Below are 18,175 nucleotides of genomic sequence, written 5' to 3' on the forward strand. Positions count from 1 at the left end.
CTAGTAAAACCTATTTTTTCAACAAAAAAATATGATAATTAATTTTCGATTGCGACCTAATTTTCTAAAATAAATAACTTGCAATATCCATATTAAAAACATCCATTATTATTACGAAAAATAATCAAAATTACTTCTCAATTCAAATCTCCTACTATATATATATATAATGCATCATTGTACATTTTATACATTTACAAATGACATAAAAATAAAACATATAGCGTCTTCAAACTCCTACTTAATCGATATCATATTTGGTTTTTTAAAAACAATGAAGAAAAAAACACAAAATTAGAATTTAATGTTAAAAACTTTTAGTGACGATTTTCTGGGCCTTTATGGCGACTGTTGTTGCCGCTAAAGGTCTAGTTCTTTTGTAGTGAATTCTAGTTGGCAACGCTTAGTTGGAAGGATTAGTCCCACGTGGCTTGCCACATCAACAAAAATTTGGGGTGTTAACTCTTGAGGGTATTTGTGGTCTCTTAGGATAACAGCAGGGGCATTTTTTATCCCAAAATGTAACGAACGGTATAAATGGTCTATTTCATATAGTTTGGGGGCAATTTTGACCCTTTTCCGTTTAAAAAATTATGTAGGGGTATAAATGATCCTTTTTATACACATTTTTTTTTACTTCTTTGATTATCATTATTTCAGTTTTTTATTCTTATTTTATTTCATTCTTTAGTGTAGAAATATGAGGAAAAAAGTGTGCATGAAAAAAAAAAGAAACAGTAACAAAATATTTAAAATTAATTATTTTTTTGATATATTGTATTTGTAAAAAATATTTGGGGTTACATATGATGAATTTTATAAGAAACTTAGTGAAAAAATAAATTTTACCATCAAAATGATAGATCCAAATTAGCCGTTGAATAAAAAAAACCAAAAAAAATATGTGTGAGAAGTATCAGATATAGCTTTTCATGAATATATTTTTTTTAAATTGATTTTTTACTTCCATTAGAGGAAAATGGTATATCTAAGTCATATGTGTAACAATATGAGTATATATAAGTCACTTTTATAATGAGAGGTATATCAACTCAACTCTAAATGACAATTTTGAGGGGTATTATTAGACCATTTTCCCTTTGTATGAACACTGTGACAAAGAAAATTGTCCCCTCAGGTCCCACAAAAGAAAAATATGAGACTTTGAGTGCATGGTACATTTGACTATTGAGCACTTTTCAGTTTTCACCTACAATTTGTTGTTCTAAAAGTTCACATTCTCAAGTCTAAACCAAAACACACTCCATAGTAAGAAATTGACACTAATAGCTAAAAGACTTGATTGACTTTCACTAATTGATCTAAACCAAACAACACTCCTAGTGTAATGTATAGAATGAATTAAAAAGGTCTTCTAAACATCATTGCTTTGCATTATCAATTCTTGTTTTAGCTCAACAAGGTATATAATTAAAAGAAACCTTGTTGACATATATAGTTATGGGCAGAAGTTGCATTGTCCACTTTGGTCTTGTAGTTTTCATTCTGCTTCATAACCAAACTTCACTTGCTACTGTTCCTAATATTAGCACTGATGAAGCTGCTCTTTTTGCACTGAAATCACACATTTCTTCTCATCCTTACAACATCTTAGAAAGCAACTGGTCTTCGTCCAGCCCGGTTTGCAGCTGGATTGGAATCACTTGCAGCTCCCGCCACCATCGAGTCACTGCTTTAGACATTTCTAGCATGCAACTTCATGGTACCATTCCTCCACACATAGGAAACCTCTCATTTCTTGTTTCCCTCAGGATCAATTACAACGCTTTCCATGGAAATTTGCCAGCAGAGTTGGTTCATTTGAAGAGGTTGAAATTGATTAATGTTAGAAGCAATAACTTCACTGGAGCCATTCCATCATTTTTGAGTTTGTTACCAAACCTACGCACTGTGTCCCTCTGGAGCAACCAATTTTCGGGGAAAATTCCATCTTCCCTTTTCAATCTAACAAAGCTGCGAGTGTTGAGTTTGCAGAGTAATTTTCTCGTAGGAGAGATCCCTCGAGAAATTGGTGATCTTCGTTACTTGACTTTCCTAGACTTGCAATTCAATCAGCTTACTGGCCCTATACCACCATCAATATTTAACATTACGACAATGCGAGTGATTGGTCTTACCAACAACAATCTTACTGGAAAACTTCCAACAACTATATGTGACCATCTTCCAAACTTGGAAGGGCTTCAACTCTCAAGCAACTCCTTAGATGGAGTTATTCCGCCAAACCTTGAGAAATGCAGAAAGCTTCAAAGATTGTCATTGTCGTACAATGAGTTTATTGGAACTGTACCAAGAGAGCTAGCAAACTTAACGGCTCTTATAACATTATTTCTTGGACAACAACTACACTTGGAAGGTATATAGTATGATATTTCCTTACAACATTATATCTGAAATTTTCTTCCTTTTCGATCTAACTGGTAATATTTCAAACAATTGACAGGAGAGATACCTGTGGAGCTAGGTAATCTTAAGAAACTACAGACGCTGGGATTAGCCGAGAATGAGTTTACTGGTTCGGTCCCTACAAGCATTTTCAACATATCAGCACTGCAGGTCCTAATACTTTCACTAAACAAGCTTTCAGGTACTCTACCTTCAGATTTAGGTCGTGGAATGCCGAACCTAGAAGAATTTTACTGTGGAGGAAATAATCTGAGTGGTTTTATCTCTGATTCAATCTCAAATTATTCGAGACTCAGAATGCTTGATCTCTCATTCAACAGTTTCACAGGTCCAATTCCTAAATCACTCGGTAAATTAGAATACCTTGAGGCTCTAAACTTGGGAAACAATAGCTTTATCAGCGATTCAACATTAAGCTTCCTTGCATCATTGAATAACTGTAGGAATCTAAGAAATCTCTGGTTCTATAATAATCCTTTGGATGCCATTTTTCCGGCTTCTGTTGGTAATTTCTCCGACTCCTTGCACGGTTTTGAAGCAGATGGTTGTAAACTTAAGGGCATGATTCCCCGAGAAATTGGTAAACTTACTGGTTTGACAAAGATGAGTCTATCTAACAATGAGTTCACCGGATGTATTCCAAATACCATCCAAGGCATGTTGAGCCTTCAAGAACTTTACCTAGATAAAAACAAGATAGAAGGACCCATACCAGATGATATGTGCAGTTTACAGAATCTTGGTGCATTGGACTTGTCACAAAATAAATTTTCTGGTTCCGTGCCACCATGCTTAGGAAGATTTACCAGTTTGAGGATACTTCATCTAGATTACAACATGCTGGATTCTAGATTACCAGAAAGCTTGGGGAGCCTTAAAGATCTTTTAGAATTTAGTGTTTCATCCAATTTATTAAGTGGGCAAATTCCATTTGAAATTGGTAATTTAAAGGCGGCAACAATCATTGATTTGTCAAAAAATAATTTTTCTGGTAAGATTCCTAGCACTCTAGGGGGTCTAGATAAATTGATTTATCTTTCTCTAGAACATAATAGACTAGATGGGCCTATTCCAGATTCATTTGGCAAAATGTTGGCATTGGAATTCTTAGATTTGTGCTATAACAATCTTGTTGGTGAAATTCCAAAGTCATTAGAAGCTCTTGTGTCTCTCAAATACCTCAACTTTTCATTCAATAAACTAATTGGACAGATTCCCACTGGTGGTCCTTTTTCAAACGCCACGGGTCAATCCTTCTTGTCTAATGATGCACTATGTGGTGATGCCAAGTTTAATGTGACAACATGTGTCATCCAAACACCCAAGAGGAAAAAGGCTAACTTAGTTTTGTACATCAGTTTGGGAGTGGGTCTGTTACTTCTTGTATTAGCCCTTGCATATGTATTTGTAAGATTGCGAAAGACAAAAAAAAATGCAGGTCAAACAAATGTGTCTCCGTTAAAAGAGCATGAAAGAATTTCTTATTATGAAATTGAACAGGCAACAGAAGGATTCAACGAAACCAACTTGCTTGGTAATGGGAGTTTCAGCATGGTCTACAAAGGGATACTTAAAGATGGTACCCTTTTTGCAGCAAAGGTATTCAATGTGCAATTGGAGCGTGCATTCAGAAGTTTTGACATAGAATGTGAGATACTCCGAAACCTTCGCCACAGAAATTTGACCAAAGTCATCACCAGCTGCTCCAACCTTGATTTCAAAGCCCTAGTGTTGGAATACATGCCCAATGGGACACTTGATAAGTGGTTATATTCTCATAACTTATTTTTGAACTTGTTGCAGAGATTAGATATAATGATAGATGTTGCATCTGCAATAGACTATCTCCACAATGGTCATTCAACAGCTGTGGTGCATTGTGACTTGAAGCCAAGCAATGTCTTGCTAGATCAAGAAATGGTTGGTCATGTCAGTGATTTTGGCATTTCAAAATTGTTAGGTGTAGGGGAGGCTTTTGTTCAAACAAGGACAATTGCAACCATTGGATATATTGCTCCAGGTATAGTACAACTTTTCAAAGTTTTCTCATATCGTTTAAATACTCAAAACAATTCTTCCTCCCCTAGATATAAATAGATTTTCTATGTTTTTTGCATATTCCATTTTAACTAGGAAACTTTTATAATTGTGATTTCAGAGTATGGACAAAATGGAATTGTATCCACAAGCTGTGATGTTTATAGTTTTGGCATCATGATGATGGAGATGTTCACAAGAACAAGACCAAGTGATGAAATATTTATTGGAGGCCTGACCATACAACGTTGGGTTAGTGATTCCTTTCCAGGTGAAATTCATAAGGTGGTGGATTCTAATCTGGTACAGCCAGTGGATGAGCAAATTGATGCAAAGATGCATTGCTTGTTGTCTATCATGGAATTAGCTTTGAGCTGCACTTTCGTGACACCCGATGCAAGAATTAGTATTGAAAATGCTCTTTCAACACTGAAAAAGATTAGGCTCCGGCTTGTCAGTAGTTGGCACTAGCTGGTGGAATTGGACCGGCTACTCTTGTATGCTATTTGATTAACTATGCCAGTTACATTCAACTTTCAATTTTGCTAAAGTACTGAAGTGTGTTTATTCAGGGTTGTATGAAGCAACTCGTTTCTTGATATATATGTAGTTTTAATGATATATGAAAGTCCAAAATGAGAAATATATGACTAAAAAACGTAGTAATTGCCTGTGAAATCAAAGGGAAACAAACAGACAAAAAGATCTCAACAACAAAGAGAAACGGATCTCTAAATCCCTCAAGAGAATCTATAACATGAGTTAATACATCAAAATCACTTTACATGGCAAAAAAGGATAACAGATTTATCCTTTTTCAATTCTGGTTAGTTCGACTGGAAATATGTCGAGAGAACAGGTTCTTTAAACTACCACATTTTATGGTAGAAAGCTTGGTTCTCCACTCTTGGATGATAACTTGCCAAACAAGATCTGAATAGCAACACATTGGTGTTTTATATAAAAGAGGACAGAAGTAGAGTAATTAATAATGTGCTATCATGTAGGTTGCTTTCACGTGACCATTTGATTTTGTAAACATTTTTTAGCATTTGTTACAACTAGCTAGCTTGCTGAGCTGATGACTGATTTTTGCCATATGCAGAGGTGACTTTCTTTAATTCATGTCGGATGAATAGAGTTAGTATGCAGTGGTGCCAAGAGGTGTGTGATATATATCAACCACCACAAGGGGTGTTGTGGGATAGATGAGATCCCTCCATCCTTAACTAAAGGTCTCAGGTTCAAGCTTGAAAATGGAGAAACCCTTCATAAGGAGAGATAAACCCTTACAAAGGTCCTCCAAGATGCGAATCTGGATTACTCAGGCTGGTGTGTCCTGGATACTAGCTAGATGGTTATATATAAAAGAATAAAAGAGGCGTGCGTGTAATAATATGTGATACAAGTTTATTAAAGTGTAGTTGTATTTGTAAAAAAGAAAGGGAGAAAGCATAGAAAGTTTGCACTTTCTTAACATGCCCTGAGGAACAAAGAATCTATGCATCAAAAACAGTGATATAAAAACAATACTTTTGTGTCTTTATTTTGCCCAGGTAGTAATTAATTTTGTACCATCTGACTAATGGTGGCAAAAAAATGCAAGTTCTTGTCTGTCTTAGTTGAAGATGAAGGTTAAAATAGGCAATCTTAGTTATCCTAATTTGCTGCCCGTGATAAATCCTTAATTTGAGTAGAAGATACTATCTCAATCAATTATATATAGAAAGAATGAATCAGAGGAATCTTGTTCGTTTACGAAATTATTTGCTTTTGAAAGGACTTAAAAGTTGTTCTTCTGTCATCATTTTCTTGGACTCATCAATCATGCATCTTGACAATTATTCACTACTTGATTGATCAATTGCATATTTAATGAATGTATATACATATTGAAGTCGAGCCATTTGCATTTGACTATTGGTGTGTAACAAAGAATGCTAACTTGCATGTCTGAAAAACTAAAAATAGTAGTATAAATCATTGTTTTTGCATTATCAATTGTAGTTATGGGCAGAATTAAGTTGCAATCTTCTCTTCACTCTTGCAGTTTTCATTCTACTCCATGACCATACATTTATCACTTGCTACAGTACTGTTCCTAACTACAGTACTTGTTGCTTTGAGATCTCACACATCTTAGCAAGCAACTGGTCTTCTTCAACCACAATTTGCAGATGGATCGGAATCACTTGCAGATCCCGTCACCATAGAGTTACTGCTTTAGACATTTCTAGCATGGTTGCAAACCTCTCATTTCTCATCTCCCTTGACATCAGTGACAACACTTTCCAGAAGAGTTGGCTCATTTGTGGAGGTTGAAATTGATTAATGTCTGGAGCCATTTTTGGGGAAAATTCCAACTTCTTTTTCCAATCTAACAAAGCTGCAAGTGTTGAGAAATCGGTGATCTGACTGTCCTAGACCTGCAATTAATATATATAATCAGCTAGCTTACTGGCTCCATCGATCTTTAACATTACTACAGTGCAAGTGATTGCTCTTACCGGTAACAATCTTATAACTGGAAAGCTTCCAATTATAACTATACGTGATCGATCATCTTCTAAACTTGGAAGGGATGAACTAGACTTGTAGTGTCCATAAATCTCATAAAAAGTACCTAAAGATTCATAGTGAACTTCAATGGGAGTTTCTCTTGAAGCAATAACACATTGATCTAGTCGCCACCTGAGCCACAAAGGACTGTCAAAATTGATTTGTTTCTGCCGATAAGCCCCAATTGCATCATAAGAAGTAGTAGAAAAAAGGGTTCTTTCATATACTTACCCTAGATGGAGTTATTCCACAAAACCTGGAGAAATGCAGAAAGCTTCAAGTCATGGCATTGTCATTCTTGAAACTTTACCAAGAGAGCTTGCGAACTTAACAGTTGTTACAAAATTATCTATCCCAGCTCTGCATTCCTTACAAGAGATAAAACTTCCCTCCTTTTCTCTCTTCACCAAACTTGTACTACTCATATATTGTATTTTCAACATGTCAGCACTGCAAGTATAGACAATGAAGATACATTATTGAATGCGTGAAATGCAGTCATGGTCTCTTGCTATATATATGTGAACACTTCTTGATCCGACAATAATTTTCACAGAAAATTTTAACCTTTTTCATATAATGGTGCAAAAAAGTAATAGATCGATCGAGAAGCTGATAGAAGTGAAGAAGAAGAAAGGGATCAACCACTTTAACTTTAATATATAGAATTTTCATTGTATTTCTCTTGATTTGTATTGCTATTTCAATCAATCGGTTAATGCAAAGTTGAAAATTTGAAGACTTCTCATGCATCATTTATCATAGTAATTGTTGTATGTTTTAAGTTAAAGTCTTTTGTGTTGCGTATCCACTTCATAGTGTTGTATCATTCAAATGCTTCATAGTGTTGTAACATTCAAATGCTTCATTATAACTTTACAAAAAATAACTATCTTAAATCACATTAGCTTGTTTGTCAAGATCTTAACATTATATCAATTTTATTGTCAAAAGCTATCAATATCTTAGCACTACTTTTATTGTTCCTTAGATTGTGTAGAAGATAGATTTAATTTTTTCTTCTTTTGTTCATCCTCATCTCTTCAACTTAGCCTATATATTGCGATTGTTGCTTTGCCCTTTTACCTTACTCCAGTCTCTAGTAATATTGGCTGACCTTATAGCTTATATGTAGTAAATCCATTTTCAGCAATAAACACATTCATTTCAACTAGCCTAAAAATTTTAACAAGTGTTTCATCTGGTGCGGTGAATAAAATTGTTGTATCGTAGATTTTTGTGCTAAATTAAAAAATAACAGGTGAAATGCATTGAGAGAGTGAAAATTATTACTCTACATGATTAGAAGATATAAGTTAAATTTGTTGAGAATATCATTAACTAATAAAAGTGTGCTCTTTTTTTTAGAGCTTAAGTTTTTAGATGAGATGGTCACACACTTCAACAAAAGAGTTGGACTTATATATTCATTAAAAAAATCACCTACTTTCGTCAATCGACATCATTAAGATACAAACATATATTTATTCATTCTTGTCCATCAAATGAACATGATGAAGAAGAAGTCCACAAATCTAATTAAGCAGAAGCCCAACAAAGGGCTAGTTTTGGAAGGTGGATCTCAACCTATACATTAATTAAAGCAAAATATTGGTATCTAACTAAACTAATTGTACTATTAATGAACTCACAATAGCCACAACTTGACTTGCCTTCCAAAATGAATTAGTTCCTATATGTCACATCCAGAGGTTAGACATGAGCATTGAACCTTTTCATTCCTCGAGATTTTTCCTGGCATATATATATATATATCCATCGGAACAAAGCGTCCTGTTTCAAAAAAAGAGTGTTATGCTGTGGTATAAAAAGTTAAGGACAGTCTGCTGCGCTAAAGATCCCGTTATGTTATGCTATACATATATCAATCCGAGCATAATTAAATACACAAAAGTTAACTGAGTGAAGCAGGAAAAATACCCTAAATTTGTGTCTTGTGTACGTCAGACAATAATAATCTATTGAATATGCCAGAGCATTTGGAATCATAGTACTCGTTATCTTAAAGGCTTTGGCATTCTTTGTTTATATATCTATTTATTGCTGCTAAAAATTATTCTTTTGTTATAGTGTTAGAACATAAATATCTAGATTGGGCACAAATATCGTAAACCAAAAAATTAGACCGAATTAATTCGGTTCTTCGGCTTGATTCTCGGATTTAGGGTCCGGTACTTCGGTGCACCCAAGAACTGAAGTATCCTAACCTTTTTTCTTTATCATACAGCAATGACGACTAATGCATGACCATCTTATCAACTAAATTTTGCAACAAATGTCTTGGACTGTCACTGATATTGCCCTGATTCCCCATTACGATTTTCTGGATTAGTTATACTACTAACTTGATTACAGTAGTAAATTACTTCAATTTATTTAGGAGAAACTTAGTAATTAGGGATACCAACTTCATTATCATATATACAATTATTACTTATGCTTTCAAAATATTACATATTAGTATATTATTAATTTAAGAGTTTTCTATCATATATTGAGAAAGATACATCTAGAATTCTAGGTACATGTATTTTTGTTACCAGATACACTAAAATAGGGAGGAAGCGAGCAAGATTTGTCATGTATCCCAAATACATGTGAATCACACCAGATATATAGGAGAGTGGCAAGCGAGATTTGTTATTTATCCTAGATACATGCGATTCCACTTGGATACGGTGTAATCTAGAACAAACTATACTTAATTTTGATCTCATATATCTTGAGATACATGTATCTGAACATATCTGAATGATGTATCTAGACGCACCAAAATTTAGTAAGATAATTGCATATATGATAATGAAGTAGGTATCCCTAATTACTAAGTTTCTCCTAAATAAATTGATTAGAGTCTATCTAAGTAATTAGCTCTATTGTATGGCGCACATCTCTGCGGACGACCTAAACCTTGAGCAATTGCGATGGAGACTTAGCAGCAGCCATGTTTGCGCACATCTCTCCCCGGCCTTTGGTTGTGGGAGAGACAAACCCTAATCCTAATTAACAAACATCCTTTGCTACTCGATTAACCACAAATCAAGATGTCAAAAATTTGACAAAAATTCAGTTGAAACAGATTCAATATGTACATGGAGAGCCTACGATTCAATTCACAAAGGGAGAACAACAGGTTTTCGCACAGGAAGAAGGATTACATCAAGCTGTAATTATTAAGTTCTCATCCGATACACTAGAAGTGAAGGATTTGCGAACAGTTTTACCTAAACACTTGGGCATCAAAGGAAACTGTTTAGTTGGTTTACTTGCTCGTAGACATATTTTGCTAAGGATAGACCAATATGAAGATTATGTGGTTTCTCTATCAAAATCGGTAAGCTTTTTACCTTTCCGTGGAGAGCAACATCTTTATAGGGTATTTCCTTGGACAATAGATTTCAATTCTAGAGAAGAAACTTCAATGGCTGTGGTGTGGATTTCGTTGCCTCGATTATCACCAGATTTATTTGCCCAGAGATCCTTGTTGTCGATGGCATCAGAGGTTGGAAGGCCAATAACTATTGACAAGGCAACACAAGACAAGACAAGGCCTAGCACTGCTAGGGTGAAGGTGATACTCGATCTTATGGACAAGCTGCCTAAGAGGATGCGTCTCCAGTATTTGGACAGCAAACCGGTAAGATTCAAGAGGTTTTTTAGGAATTTGTTTATGATAATTTACCTTTATATTGTAACCATTGTAAGCATCAAGGTCATGATGAAAACAATTGTCGATTGATTTTGAAAAAGAATCAAGATAAAAATCACAAAGATAATGGAATGGTTGGAGATGAACAATTCAATGGTGAGAAATTTCAAGGTGATTTGAGACAATTTTTAAATGAGAAGAGGGGACTAGCAAACATAGATCAAAGGATTAATGATAATACTCGAGTTGCAGATGCAACTAATAATGAAATAGCAATTGTGGAAGCCATTAAAAAGAATGGAGATCGAGTAGTTGATACTTGTGTTCAAGACGATACTTTGGTTTTGAGTGCAAATGATAATGTTACTAGTGATTCGATGGTTCCCGTGATTAATTTGGAGTCTGATCTAGCTTCGAATCCTAAACTACCAACTGCTGGTGTTTTATCTGGGAAAAATCCTAGTTTGGCTACGATTCAAGATTCTTGCCAGGCTAATAAGGTGCAACAGTGTGAAGAGAATTTGGATCAAATTTTCGAATCTGGTGGTACATGCGATCATGACTTCACTTTGAAGGACAATGATAAGGAAGGCTGGACTGAAGTACCAAGCAAAACATTTTCTCCAGCCAAACTACAACAACTAGATTGCACTAACCCACCACACAAGGAGCAAAATTGTGAAGATAAAGTGTCAAGGAAGATTGTGTGCTCTAACACCTTTGATGCCCTAATGACCAATTCTAATCAAGAGCTCCATGCTTTATCCAGTCCAATTCTTCAAGTTTCTAATCCAGAAACTACTCTGAATAAAGAAAACCCAATGATCATTCCACATTCCAAAGGGAATGACAAGAGTTTGGTGAAGGAAACGAGTGATTCTAGATGGGCAGATTTAGTTGAGGAAGAGGATCATGCACCTACAAGGAGTAAGTTAAGTCCTCAAGCACCCATATTTGTGCCTTCAAGTAAGGCAAATCCATCTGTGGCAGTGACAATGGATAACTCCAAAAAGATCTTGACCATTAACACCAAGGTATTGGAAATAAGTCATGAGCTAGAAGCTGAAGTTTCAAGACGTAGTCCAACTACAACTTATGATAGTGACTTGGGCAGTGAAATGTTTGACAAAGATGATGAGGATGATATGTTAGACATATTATCTGATAAGGTAGTCAAAGATGGAGCTCTCTTGCCTAGGCAACAAAGAAGTGGAAGCAACAAAAACAAAAAGAAGACATATGAAAGGCAACATAGTTGGGATGGTAAGGTGACTGAGGAATTTATTCCAAGGCAACTACCAATGCGACTAGCAAAGCAAAATCATATGACAGTTTCAACAACAACACGATCCAAAAAGAAGTGATGAACTATCAAGTTTTGCTGGACATATTTGATGAAGAAGACAAGAGGAAAATACTTCAGGTTACTTTACACGGGCAATCCATCTCTTTTAATTCTTACATATATAAAATAAAGTTTGAGGTTGATAACCTAACTTTATTCTTAGATTTTATATTTTTGCATTATTTAAGCATCCTCATTTGTAGTATCATCACAGAGTGTATTATAAACTCTATGATGATCATAAAATATCTAGTTTTCTCTAGCTCTTATTTTTTTCATGCTTGTTAATTAGTAGAGGTTTGTTACCTCATTAAAATTAGTAAGGTAAGGCCTAGCCCCCCTTGCTTGTACTCTTCTCTTTGAGATCCTTTTCCTTTTATTAATAAAACTAGCCCTAGGCACACCTTGCCTAGCGCACTTGCTTACAAAAAAAAAAGTAATTAGCTCTAACACTAATGAAGTTTATGTAAATTTCCTACTCCCTCTGTCCTTTTTAATTGTTATGTTGCGCTTTTCAAAAGTCACTTTGATTAATTTTCAAAATTAAATTAGATTACATTAGTTCGATATTTTAAACAAAGAATTTAGATGCAAAAACTATATGAAAAGTACCATAAATTTCAATTTTTTGCATATACATATGACAAAAAAATACATGTAAAATGTTAGTCAAAGTTATTATCATTTGATTTAAAAAAGAAAATTGTGACAATTAAAAGTGGACGGAGGTATAGTATTTACTAATTATCACTTCATTCAGAATTTCATAAAGGCTAAAATCATACGGTCCTTGAGATAACCATCTATTAGTTCAGTATCTAAAGGCTAAAACCAAAAAAAAGAGAGTGATCATTAATCAATATTGTGATCAACTTAATTAAGCTCGTTCTCCATGGTGATTGGTGACTCTCTTAGCATGGATTGCACACAAGTTGAATATCCTTGTTATTGTTGATAATATTCATAAAAAAATGCAGGACCGAATTTTAAAAACTGAATTAAATCGAATCCAACTGAACTAGTTTGGTTTGATATTCGGTACACACTATTGAAGAATCAAAAATTGAAGAACTAAATGTTCACCCTATCTATATGTGAAAAAGAATTACATTACTAGTAAAAAGAAAAACAAATCAATTTGCATAAACATTAACAATTATCTACAATCCCAAGATTCAAACTCACACCTGACTTGTTAAAACAATAAGAATAGTGACATAAGTAAAAGGTAGAAGCAGGATGAATAAATGGTACCTGGTTTGACATGCTTCTCAAAAGTTCCAAATAAAATCCATTCATTCTTCATAAATTCCTCCCTACAACACCAAACTATGAAACTATATTATATTTTCTTTGAAAAGATAGAGTAAAAGAAAAGTTTATACAATAAAAAATGTTAAAATTCATACTGTTGATCTTTACACCTCACTACTTTTAACACTTTATAATTTTTCCTCCAATGTCTTTATGTGTCGGTTCAGATTGATACATGTCATGAGTTGAAGCAACAGCCATAGAAGTGTGTCACAATTATGGACTAATTAATCATCATTTTATTTCTAATACACTCAAAGTCAAACTTATTATAACCTATAGTTATTATATTTTTGGAAACCACTCCTATTAGGACCACTACTCATCTTTCTTCTATGATGACCATTGAATTGGAAAGCTATAACAATTAATCATTACTTGGTATTTTATTGGAGATGTCATTAACATAGGTAGGACCCCTTCAACTAACATCCGGGCTGGAACTTTGTCTTTTTCTTTTATTTTTATATATATATATATATATATATATATATATATATATATAATATTGATCAATTAATATAGATTCTCCTAGCTTATTTATCAATTAATCCATATTTGCATTTTTACGGTTTCCCACTAAGAAATGATATTCGTTTTGATTTCTTACTAGTTGTTTGATAGAGTGTATTAGTAATATTTGTACTAATTATGCATATATTATTTCTTATGCATTGTCTGATTTGACATATTAAAAATAATATACATTGTAAAAAAATATTTATCTACAAAAATATTCTCCATAATTATGGTGGAAAATATGTAAAAGTGAATTTGAGGGGTAATTGAGTCTTTAATGATACTAATGCATGTATAAATTCTTTGCATTACTAATACCCAGAAATCTATGGTATTAATATTACACAATACAATGTATAACTAATGTAAGCATTAGTTATATATAGCATGAAAAAAGTATATCAACAAGGGACATGAAAAGATATATCAAACAACGAACTACTAATACATAAAGTTAATGCATATAATATTTTTACTAATACATTTTACCAAACGATCGCGAGATCTCTAATAAAAGAATGAAGATATAGATTCATTTCACTAAAGGCATTGCTAAATGGGATTAATCTCATTATTGAAGTGAGCACCTTTTAGGAAAGACCAAAGATTACTCTGAGTGACTCAAAAGTTGGATCATGTACGAACCTCTAATGAGTTGCCACGTAAAAAGGTAGTTGTATGATCCCCTATGCACACATGGCCTTGTCTAGTTGGGTTAAATGTTACCAACTTTGAAAATGTAGTTGGGAGTAAGTAGTATTTAGGTTGGACACATCATTCCGATGGATTAGCTTGGGAAAACAGTATTTCTCTACTTTGTACCTAAGATGACACTCTTCTCTAATTTGATGAAATTTTAATTAATTTGAGTAATTATTCAAAGCTAAATCAAATTTCTACTATTTATTTATTTACAAATCTAAAAATTGAGATACATCTTTGAGTGTCTTAATTGCGTGCTGCATTTCATCATATATTTGAAATTCTTTCGAGTATTTATCGTGAACCAAACATCTTGGCAGGAATAATGAATACATGAGAAGCTCCATACATTTTAGACATTTCTGCAATCTATAACTTAGCTTAATCTTCCATATATGACTTTAATTAGCTAGTGAAATGAGCAAACGTGAGTCAAGGTTCTTAAATTTGTTGGCATTACTAATCTTGTTAGATCCTTATTTCCTTCAACTCTTTAATGATTTCTCTTAGTCTTTCAAGGTTACTGTCATATAGCTGTTCTTCTTACGAGGGCTTAATTTTATTGTCATATATCCTTTTATGGCCTTAGAGGGTGTTTGGCTTGACTTAAAAGTTGGTCAAATTTACTTTTAAGTCAACTTTTCACTTCTAGAAGTGTTTGACAAATATTAAAAAAAACTTAAAATAAATAAAAAATGTCTTAAAATAAATTAGGATGTGTTTGATAAGGTTAAAAATAACTTATAATAAGTTAAAAACCAAAAGTAGGCCTACTAACTTTTTATTTTTGACTTAAAAACTACTTTTTAAGTCAATCCAAACGGGCTCTTAGTAGTAATCTCCTTTAGACATCTTTTAAATCTCTTGCTGGTCATATTGTTAATTTCAAGGGACTCTGCTCAAACCTAATTTAGGAACTCTACTTCTTGAGTACACTTGGTCTACGACATTCAATTGTCATGTTCATATCTTTTGTATCTAACGACTATTATTCTTTTTATTGATACCAATCACATCTAGTTCGGTTCCAACACCCTAACGGATCATACCTTTTAACCCCTCAATATTATATTACTCGGCCCTATTCTTTGATCGTACATTAATCCTCTTTAGCCTTAAGATAAATATCGTTTTTTCTTTCAATTTCCCATGCCATTTGTACAAACAATAATAAAAATGTGTTCTTTATTGCCATTTGCCGAGGAGGAGGAAATTTGGCATAAATAAAATGATCGTGGACGGCAGGATTCGAACCTGCGCGGGCAAAGCCCACATGATTTCTAGTCATGCCCGATAACCACTCCGGCACGTCCACAATTCGATGGCCTAAAAACGTTGTCATATTATGAGTTTTTATTGCAAGTTGGGATTTCTCAGTTTTGTCACAATTTAAATTCATCCATCTAGCTAAAAGTTTTTGGGTAATTTGGATTATATCAGAACTTGAGTGTATATTTCTTTCTATACACTTTAACACACTTTATACTTGTCTCTCTTCCTCCTTTTTTTTTTTTGTTTTCCTAAAGAGGAGCACTATTTTAGTTTGGTTTGGCTATTGCGAAAAAATATTATGAAAAACAAATAAACAGGTGAAAAAATAGTTTTGAGTATGGCAGCTTGAGTTATGATACTTTTTTTTTTTTTGAGAAAACACATAAAAATCCTCTTGAACTTGGCAGCACAATTTACTTTAGCACTTAAACTATACGAACGTTTAAATACTCCTTTAATAACTTTCAAGTGAATTAACTACCCCCTAAGGGGTGATGTGGCGGAGAGAGTGAATCTACTCTCCTAAAAGCAAGTGAAAAGTTAAAAAAGAAAAAAATGAATTATAAAATTGTACACATGTCATTTTTAGTATATAACTAATATTTTATATATTTTTTTTTATAAATTAAGTTTTTAAAAAATATGTGAAATTTTTAATTTAGAGGTAAAACAAATTGCGGGTCCCATTTTTTTAAAAAAATATTTAATTTTTTCCTTTCTTTATTTTGTTGTCTTCCCCAAATATTTTTTCTCAATTGAAGCGCTCTTATACCTTTCTTCTCCAATATTAGTCATTTCTTTCTTCATCTTTATCACCCACCTCTGCACCCTACTTTCATTCCATCAGCCTTTTAGTAATCCACAAAATTCAACACCAACATTATATTTTTTACTTCGATTTCAATATAAACTTTGTTGTTTGAGTGACCCATTTTGTCAAAAAAAATAAAATTACTTTTAAGAGATTCATTCTCCCAATGGCAGATTTGTGGGAGTGGGGTGGGGAGAGAGAGTTCTAAGAAAAAAAATTAGTATGTTATTTTTTTCGGGAAAAGGGTCAAAAATACCCCTCAACTTTGTTTTATTAGTTGACTATACCCCTGCCGTTAAAAGAAAGTTATTTATACCATCGCCGTCACTAATTTCACCATTTATACCCCTCAACTAACGGAAATCCCCATATCAACACAAATTAATCCGAAATTTTTTAAAAAGACCCATTCCCATTTTAAACACAATATTCTAACTCCTCTATGGTATAATCTGTATAACCCGTCAACTAATAACGCAATCCCCTCTCCTCTCTTCTCTCTTCAACTTGTGCACATGTCGAAGAAAAAGCTTAGAACGATAACAATGGCTTTTTTTTACTCCATCAAAAGTTCACATTATAATCGAAATCGTCAGCCTCAAACAAGTCGTCAAGCAATTGAAGGGTAACTCTCTCCGTTCTCATTCTGTTCTTTCTTCGATTCCAACAAACTGACGCAATCGATTTGAACCCCTGTTTCTAAATCAATTCATGGTGCATTTATATTCTCAGCTAATTCACAAGAAAACAATAAAACTTCATATTTTGTCCTCTGCCTCAAAGGTGTTTATTCTTCGTCATCATCAAACTCATCTCAACATATAGTAATAGAACTTAGTAAAAAGAGAGTTTTTACGCTGATTCAATGCATTTCTGACTGGCCAATGTTCAGATAATGTTTTTCAGCCTAACCATGAAGCCTTTCATTTATTCAATTCCTATTTTTCCTGGTGAGTGAGGTAGTGTTTTGTTTTTCTAGTTCTGGTTAACAGGGAGCAATTCTAGCAGGTTTTAGTCATGGTCTAAACATAATAAACATGCTTCTTTTGGATTAGGAATATGGAAAGATGATGCAACTGTCAAGAGCCGATTTGGAGACCACATGTTAAGTAATTGGAAGAATTTGTAGCTTTTGCTTGATCAGTTTCATCTCTTGTTAAAAAGCTTAGCTATTACTGAAAATAACGAGACATCACAACCAAGAATCGGTTCCCTTGAGGATGAGATTGCAGAAATCGAGAGGTTATTGGACTCTTCGTTGTTTACGCAAATTAGCGGCGACGAGAGAAACTTTGGGTTCTTCATTGCTAACCCAGAGGAGACGGCGGCGGGGGACAACGATAAGGAAGATTGAGTTCCTGAACTTTTGTTTTAGAGATTAAGGTGAAGTAGGTTTGAATTAAGTTAGCTGGGTCGGGTTAGGGTTTGGATTATATTGGGATGGTGGGTTATTTTTACAAAATCGGGTAATTTGTGTTGATTTGAGGATTTCCGTTAGTTGAGGGGTATAAATGGTGAA

At 33.8% G+C, this 18,175-nt stretch overlaps 2 protein-coding genes, 1 long non-coding RNA gene and 1 other non-coding gene across 4 annotated transcripts; 2 read left to right on the plus strand and 2 right to left on the minus strand.

Annotated features, from left to right (window-relative positions):
* The first annotated feature begins 1,461 nt into the window (after positions 1–1,461).
* On the plus strand, positions 1,462–2,629 carry LOC125873647 (receptor-like protein 35). The gene is made up of 3 exons (XM_049554533.1): positions 1,462–2,377; positions 2,465–2,577; positions 2,624–2,629. The coding sequence occupies exons 1-3, from the start codon at positions 1,462–1,464 to the stop codon at positions 2,627–2,629; spliced, it is 1,035 nt and encodes a 344-aa protein (XP_049410490.1).
* Positions 2,459–5,017, plus strand: LOC125873261 (probable LRR receptor-like serine/threonine-protein kinase At3g47570). The gene is made up of 2 exons (XM_049554158.1): positions 2,459–4,447; positions 4,586–5,017. Exons 1-2 carry the CDS (start codon positions 2,638–2,640, stop codon positions 4,933–4,935), a joined length of 2,160 nt encoding a protein of 719 aa, XP_049410115.1. The 5' UTR covers positions 2,459–2,637; the 3' UTR covers positions 4,936–5,017.
* A 3,471-nt stretch (positions 5,018–8,488) lies between these two features.
* On the minus strand, positions 8,489–13,694 carry LOC125874279 (uncharacterized). The gene is made up of 2 exons (XR_007447250.1): positions 13,293–13,694; positions 8,489–8,817 (listed from the first exon to the last, which is right to left on the minus strand). It is a non-coding gene; the product is annotated as an uncharacterized LOC125874279 (long non-coding RNA).
* A 2,112-nt stretch (positions 13,695–15,806) lies between these two features.
* TRNAS-AGA (transfer RNA serine (anticodon AGA)) lies at positions 15,807–15,888 on the minus strand. The gene has a single exon. It is a non-coding gene; the product is annotated as a tRNA-Ser (tRNA).
* Positions 15,889–18,175: the final 2,287 nt, after the last annotated feature.

This window comes from Solanum stenotomum, chromosome 8, assembly GCF_019186545.1.
Source record: "Solanum stenotomum isolate F172 chromosome 8, ASM1918654v1, whole genome shotgun sequence".
NCBI classification, from domain to species: domain Eukaryota; kingdom Viridiplantae; phylum Streptophyta; class Magnoliopsida; order Solanales; family Solanaceae; genus Solanum; species Solanum stenotomum.